We start from the raw sequence: 8,243 nt of genomic DNA on the forward strand, positions 1-8,243 counted from the left end.
GACCTATTCGCCTATTCGCTTTAAAGTTCAAAACTGGGAATTGAATAACCCTAAGCAAATTTTTATGCCCTAATCGTGTACACTTTAACTTTCACAATGGGCTTGTATCGTCCGCCCGTAGAATACTCAAGCAATCTTTGAGAGAAATTTGAAAATTCCCCAAAAATTGCAATTTCCATAGCAATAACGCATGACTTATACGAGACGGCTGTCTGGCTAAAATTTAAAGCCAGATTAAAGATTGGGCTTAGGCGTTCATTCAAATTTTTATAAAGGTCAAAACGATTTTTTTATAATCATTTAGGAGACAAGCAGCATCGGAGAGTATGGCAAAACGAAGCTGAAAATGGTTTTTTTATTTTTATACGATACACACCTTGCGGTACAAGGACATATTAGGTTTGCGCGGATGTATACAACACCGAGCAGAATTTGAGTTAGGCCCATCTTTACCGATTGATTTAGAATCATTTTTTACATCGATCTAAGTTTTGTTTGTCCACCTGACCATAAGTTATGGTCTCCATCTGTTCGTCTGCCCACCTGCTCCTTCATTCGTCAAGAACGCACGCTGTTGAAAATGATTCCGATTGGGCCACTTTCTCGACTACTGGCCGTAGAAAATTTTATTTTCAAAATCAAACTAAGCGCAATGGTGTATGGTATTTAATGGTAGGTCGCGTCCCACTATAATGCTTTTACGATTTTTTTTTTTTGTTTTTTTATTTATAGTTTTCTTAATAAGATTTACGAGCCTGAGATTTTTTTTACATCTTAAAGAGAAAAACACATGCTAACGAAGTGTTTTCCCTTTTTTTTTTGTTTTTGTAAATTTTATTTTTATGACAGAAGTTTATAGTGGTTTTTAATTTACAACAAAATTGAAATTATAATACGTGTGAATTTTTAAATATATATATATGTATATATATATATACATGTGCATATGTAACATGAAGGGGGGGACAGGAAGAAGGAGAGAATGGAGGCGGCGAAAGACGAACGAGAAAGCAACAGCAATCTAAATAAAAACACTTCATAAAGATTTTTTTTTTGTTTTTTTTTTTTTTTTTTCAAAGGTAACAATTCAAGCATGACAAGTACATCTCATCTTTGGCATCGTGAGCAATAACGGCCAACGGATTGTAAATGAAATTGTTGTTCATGTTGCTTATGCATACAACATATGTTGAAATATATATATGAATGTGTGCAAATATATATTTACGTATATATACCAGAGACATTGTGTGTGTGTGTGTGTATTGGCAAAAATTTTGATCTCCTTTAGCAGGTTATCAGTACGTAGTGAAATATTTACACAAATACCACACTAGAGACAAAGCAAAGCGAACACATACGCACTCACACTCATAAAGTTTTTGTGGGATATTACAGACAATGCTCAACGATGGATTCTACATTAATTTTGTCGTTCGACTTGCAACACTCATGTCCATTTGTTCTAAATCAAGAATTGTTAGTCGATTTCTTTGCCTCTTTGCATATTCCATTACAGCCATCGAAAGTATCAAACCATGAATATCGCAAAAATTGGGATATAAAACTTAAAAATTTCACTTACACTTCTTTCGTCTTAACATCATAACTAGTTTAAGCGTTCCATTTTACTACTATATTGGAAGTACATACATTTTGAATAGTTTCAGATGTGGAGGCACTCTATCTTCAGACACCTTATCTCAAGTTATTCATCTTTGCTTCTGTCTCGTTGAAAGTTTGACGACATCAAAGAGAACTTACACGCAGGGTTTAAGTGTTATTGATTTAGTTCACCAATCCAACTTTTCGAAGCATTGTTACCAAGTAGCTTAAGAGTAAAAATTTCTGTTCATAAGTCTGAATAATAGGCTAGTAAGCCCTTCGTACGAAAACTCTTTAATACTTCTGTACAGAAGGTAGTCTTATTTGTTTTGCTTGACATGCACCTCCTAGCAAAACTATAGCTAGACTTCTGAAGGCATAATTGGTGAGTTGAACAGCCCCTGATAGGTTTTGTTGATTGATGGTTTTTGGAAATTTCATATTTCCCTTAAATCGTATTAAATTTTCCACGCTATACTCACTTAAGAGAAATTTATATCACAGAACAAGATTTATGGGAGTTTACGTAATTAGTATACGATTGCGTAAATGGATTATTTAATATTTCTCACACAAAAGAATTGAGGCCTTAGCCACAATCGTTACGGTACCTTGAGAGGAAATCACTGGGTTTATGAAGAGAGAATTACGTGAAACTGATTTTCGTTTAAATCGAAGACCCTTCGACTCAAACAAGAAGCCCCCCAACTGGTCGTGAGTCCTCAGTTATCCCTCACACTGCAATTAATTATTAAGACGAATTCGAGGTATATTCGATTAAATCAATTGATGACAATTGAAAGCGATTCGCAGGTTAATAGGTAGTGTAACCACATCACTCAATAGCTTCGTACTACCCAAAAAAATCATATAAATTCTTTAATGGTGACAAAGTCTAGATGCTACGAAGTTATTCAGTGATGTGCCGGGTTGTCAACTCTTTGTAGATTTTTGTAAAACATGACCAGTAAAGGGCTTCTGTGGCTTCACCTATACCTTCGATTTCTTGGCTTATATTTTGGGCACTTAAAGAGTTAATGCACGCATACAAATATATTATATTTTTGGCACTTGTTACATACATTCATCTCATAATTTGTCCCCGTAACAGTAGCAGTAGCAACAACAATTTGTAAGTGTAACGAAATCGTAAAAGGAGAACAAAAACAAGAACAAGAAGAAGAAGATGTAGAAATAGAATAATATTGGCGGATAGATGGCATGGTTTGCTCGGTTACAATTGTCTATAGGTGAATTAGTCGGTGAATGTGTGGTGTGCGGTTCGCGGGTACTAACGGTAGAGGCTCGTAGATTCCTTGGTGCGATTTGGTTTTACTTTTTTCTTTAAAAACAATTTTGTTGCAAAATTTTGTTTTGTTCTGCTGCGGCCGCATTTTCACCTCCACCCACTTCCCGTTAAACATTTATTATTATTATTATTTTTTATTTATTTATTTTTTTTTTTCTAATTTATCTGAAAATTTTTAATATTTTTTTTCTTTTTCTTATGTAGCCAGAGGAATAAATCTTATTTTATTTTATTTATTAATTTTTTTTCTTTCTTTGCTTTTTGTTTGTTTTTTTTTTTTTTTCTTTTTGCACCTATGCCATTAAGGCTTAAAATCTTGTAATTGATTTAGTTCTTCTAAATCATCTCTCAGCATAACATTCTGCCAAACGTTTAACAACGCATTTGTTCGGTTCGGTACGGTGTTCCTCATAAAACAAACCAAAAGGTCATTTAGGCAATTTATCAAAGCATATCACATAATCAGTAAATAGCTAAATAATAGAAAAAAAAGAAGGAAAAAAAAAAAAAGAAAACCGAAATCCTCTCTGTTATCCTGTTAAAGCGGAAAAAAAATTGATTTTATTTTTTTATTTACTTTTTTTTTTTCTTAAAAATCGCTTGCAATACCGTTTTCGTTTGCTTTTCTCATTATAAAGGATTCGATTTCGTTTCTGTCTGTGTCTGTGTGTTTGTCAGTGTCAGTGTTTCTTCATCGTCTCATTACCAAGTAATAACTAAAAATGGTAAGTGCTTTCTGTGTTTTTTTTTTTTAAATATTTAGCGAAAATTTAAAAAAAATTTATTAACTCGTAAATGTTGATCGCTTGAGTCATCTTACTACGAGCTAATTGATGCATGTGTTCATAAAATTTATGTTATTGCTGTGCATTATTTTTAAATAAAATACAAAAAAAAAAAAAAAAAATCTATAAATAAATAAATGTTTTGTGCAGTTCTTTGCAAGCTTCAGCCTTATGACAAAATCCAAATAGCTTAGGATATTATCGTCGCTTTTTTTTTTTTTTTTTACAATTATGTAAAGCAAGGTGAAGTCAACTTGGGGGGCAGTGGGTTTAATGCCCTCCCTGGAATCGATTACGATTGACTGCAGGAAGGTTTCGTTATCGGCCTTGAACCACGCTTTGGCGTTTATTAACTTTTTCTTTATTTTCTTACGTGGCAAGAAAGCAACGAGACACTGCATCTCGGCACCGACGAACGTTTGCGGTCTCTGCCATAGAAAGCAATATTTTCAAGAAAATGGAATCCTTGCAAAGAATATGTTAAGAAAATTGGCTTTTGTGTGTACTTCCAAAACAACAACAAAACATATTTACTTATTTTAGCACAAGCCTAAACATCCATTAGGCTGAGTCGAACAGTTAATGGGAAATATTTCAAATATTAGGTGTTTGCAAAAATTTTGATCATTTTTTCACTCGACACTTATTGGCAAAAATTGGTACAACGTATGCTAGTCAAAATATTTTCCATCATTTTCCACAACGCTTTACCATATTTCTGGCAACATGACGATATCGTTTCGAAAGAATTTATATCGATTTGGTAGCCCGCCGATTCACCCGCCGATCCATTTTCTCATGTCTTCAATTCGCGAAATCACCGACCAGCCAAGCTATGCTGCATCATTCCGAACAAGTGGTAGTCCGACCGCGTCATCCTGGATGGCTCTTGCAACAAGCGGACAAAAGAAGGCATTTTCAGACAATTCGTGTCGCTGCTACCTAAACCGACAATTGAGATGCAATGGAGCCGCATCACCATAAGCCTCTGAACGTGTTTGGTGGGCTTCGGCAGGAGATTGCTTCAAATAAGCAACAAAAGTAACGAATTTTGACGGAGAATTTTTGAGCAGCCCTTGGTCAGCGTCGGCCCGCGTTGAATAAATCAATAATGTTCAATGGAAAACTGCTAGTTTAGGTAGGGGAACGTCAAAATATCCAGTATAAAGGATTGTGTACAGGAATGGCATTTCCCATTCCTTTATCATTTTTATCTGTAAAAGTCGCTGATCAAAATATCTGCAAACACCTAATATGTTAAATATGCCTCCTTACCTAATTAATATAAACAAATATCACGTTTTCATGTTAATTTTTTTCGATGAATATTACAACATTACTAATGAGAAGAATTCTTCAAAAGAGTCTTCATACTCTGTAGCGAATGGCACTTTTATTCCACAAAAAACAAATGTACAAACCCTTTGGGAACATAAGATGTATTTCCTTTACACCAAACGGGCAATAATCCTTGTTTATGAAATCCTTTAGCCAAATATGAGCTTCATCTGATATGCATGGAACTTAACCGTAGGTTGGAAAAGAATTTCATCCAAATCTTAGTCAGAAGTATGTTTCACTTTCGGAACCACAAAAAGGTAGTCCCCATATATAAGAATTTCATGGCTACCTTTTGTAGCCATGAAATGTTTCGAGTCGTGCGGTCTTTCGAAACTCTTCTTCTATTCAATTGTTTGATGACAATTTGTTCACACAGTTCGAAGGTCAAAACGCTCACCTCGAAATCGATGAAAACTTTATAGCTTTATCTTTATGAAACTTGCAATAAATTTTTTACTAAATTTAATTTTGACTTTTTCTGAATTTCTGTATTTCAGGAGGAATTACCTAAAGAACAAATTGCCCGTAAGTATTTTCTTTTTTTTTTTTCTTTTTTGCATAAACATAAGATAAACAATTAACATTAAATTAAACTAATTGGGCAGTTAAAAACAAATGTTTAAAAGACAAGAGACAAAGTATCGTTTATTCGCACAATAAGCGAAAAATTTATGTTTGTTTTTTAATGTAATGTAAAAACAACACCCACGCGATTTCATCGAAAAAGACCGTAAGACAAATCGCACCATGCGGTAGGCCAAGAGACAGCAGAAAATAAGACACAGCTGGAGCGTTGATGTGCATCCAGAGAGAGGGAGAGAGTGAGAGATAGAGATAGAGATAGAGATAGAGAGACAGATAGATAGATAGATAGAGAGAGAGAGAGAGAGAGAGTGAGTGAGTACAATGAATCTTCTCTTATAACTAAATTAAATAATGGTAGTTAGGGTAGGGTTGCTGATCTTATTGATTCAATTAACTGCAACTGTTAGTGTAGGGTATATAATCTCGCGATTGTTCAGTGGAGTAATTTTGCTTTATTCCCTAATTTTTTTTACTATGACTTGCAAATATGTTACAATGAATTTAATGTACGGCTTCTGGTTGCTTGCTATATGGCCGGTGGCTTGAACAGATTGGGAAAAAAAAAGTAAAACCTTTATAATGGTATAGAAGCGGCCATTAAATATCCTACACTCCACAAAAAATTGTCCGATTCGAACCGTTATCAATAGCGTTCGTCCAAACGCGTCAGTGCAACAAATTTGCAGCTGGCACGCAAGCAAACAAGACAGAAGGACGGACAGCTGAACGGGGCGGACACGTTAGTATACTAACTTTCACCAAAATATCTCAACAATTGCGGCCTACAGGTTGTAGAAGAAAAAAACCGGACAGACGGACGGACAAGTTTAGCTTCAGAAAGTCACTCTGAATCGATCGAGAATCAAGAAGATGTGCTCATCAAAGGCCTTCCTAGACTTTGCTTACATAGGTATAAACTTAATACACGTTTGCACCGCAAATGGTGTCGGGTGTTAAAACTCTTTCAAGACTTCGCTTATGTAGGTTGTTGTTGTTAAATTCATTATTTCCATGAATTTCAATAACTCTGCACCCACTGTGCTCATAAGTTGTATGTTTTTCTTTTCGTTAAAATTTTTTTTTTTTTACTTTTTCGCTCCTTTTTTTCACAAATTTACACACAACATGCTTGCATGTGTGCTTGCTTAGGCCCATATGTGTACGTTAGTACACACAGGTATATGCACTAGCAGTTAGTTTAGTTACTTTATAAACATATAATTTTTGTGCTAGAAATATGTAATAAAAAAACCAAAAAAAAAAAAACAGGAGAACGACTAAAATTTGACATAGTTTGTCTGGCTTAAGTCTGCGGCGTTTATCATGAAAGCATAGAAACAAAAATTATGTATTTTCGAGTTTTGTTGTTTTTGCGGCTATTAAATTACTGCAAAAACACACATGTTTTTCATGGAAAAGCTTATTGAAAAATTTGAACATGTAATCATGCTATCAAGTGAAAGTCATGATTCGATAATTGTTGTTATTGGAATATTTGTTTTTTATTTATTTATTTTTTTTCATTATAGTCTTGCGCAATGCCTTCAACGCCTTTGATCCGGAGAAGAAAGGCTATATTGGTACTCAGATGGTTGGCACAATATTGAGTATGTTGGGCCATCAGCTGGACGATGCTACCTTAAACGAAATTATAGCTGAAGTCGATGAGGATGGCTCGGGTCAAATTGAGTTTGAAGAATTCACCACGCTAGCAGCTCGTTTCCTGGTTGAAGAAGATGCTGAAGCGATGCAAGCAGAACTCAAAGAAGCGTTTCGCTTATACGATAAAGAGGGTAACGGTTATATAACGACCGGTGTATTACGTGAAATCCTACGTGAATTAGACGACAAACTCACTAATGAGGATTTAGATATGATGATTGAGGAAATTGACTCTGACGGTTCAGGAACCGTAGATTTTGATGGTATGCGCCTTAATCGACATATAATTAATTATTCAAATGTAACTAACGTTTAAATTAATTTTGTTTTTTATAGAATTCATGGAGGTCATGACTGGCGAATAAGACATGATTTTATTTCTTCTTCAAAAACTAAAAAACAAAAACAAAAAAACAAATCTAAATCAATTTATTATAATTTATTTATTGTAAAATAAAAAAGAAATTAATTTATATCATATAAGGAAAGAGAGAGAACAAGACGTAACGATTTTAATATCGGAGAGCTCGGCTCGTCCAGCTTTTCATTGTCTACATTTTACATAAGTTGAATTGTAGTTATTGTAAAAAAAGGGCGGGACCTTTTCGGGAAGCTTTCAACCTAATTCTATCGGTACATCTGATTAAATCTTCGCACGCTTCACTTTTCATATGCTTTCTTAGATGAAACTAAGTTCATGCTTTGATATATTAATTTTTTTTTTTTTTGAAAAATTATTATCTGGCAGTTAAAGGACCTTGTATGGTTATGGTTTCATCAACTTTGTCACAACAAAAATTGCTCCCTGTTTAATGTAATTTTTTGTGCTTTCAAAAATTTCAAAATTTTTTTTTTTTTTATCCTGCAGCATGGGTTTAACGTGAGTTCCTGCCAGCAAGGCTTAACCTGACGGTGGCCCATGCCACGGGGGTTATTAAGCGTAACCCATGCCCCTG

At 34.5% G+C, this 8,243-nt stretch overlaps 1 protein-coding gene across 5 annotated transcripts; it reads left to right on the forward strand.

Moving 5' to 3' along the window:
* The first annotated feature begins 2,864 nt into the window (after nt 1-2,864).
* On the forward strand, nt 2,865-7,693 carry LOC119644443 (troponin C). Of its 5 annotated transcripts, none has more exons than XM_038043997.1 (5): nt 2,865-2,924; nt 3,553-3,639; nt 5,538-5,565; nt 7,155-7,550; nt 7,624-7,693. In XM_038043997.1, exons 2-5 carry the CDS (start codon nt 3,637-3,639, stop codon nt 7,650-7,652), a joined length of 456 nt encoding a protein of 151 aa, XP_037899925.1. In that variant the 5' UTR covers nt 2,865-2,924; nt 3,553-3,636; the 3' UTR covers nt 7,653-7,693. The 5 variants fall into 5 exon arrangements, with proteins under 5 accessions (XP_037899925.1, XP_037899926.1, XP_037899924.1 ...); XM_038043998.1 differs by having other exon boundaries at nt 2,882-2,902; XM_038043996.1 differs by lacking the exon at nt 2,865-2,924 and adding an exon at nt 3,221-3,310.
* Nucleotides 7,694-8,243: the final 550 nt, after the last annotated feature.

The sequence above is a fragment of the Glossina fuscipes genome, unplaced genomic scaffold (assembly GCF_014805625.2).
Source record: "Glossina fuscipes isolate IAEA_lab_2018 unplaced genomic scaffold, Yale_Gfus_2 117029, whole genome shotgun sequence".
NCBI classification, from domain to species: Eukaryota; Metazoa; Arthropoda; class Insecta; order Diptera; family Glossinidae; genus Glossina; species Glossina fuscipes.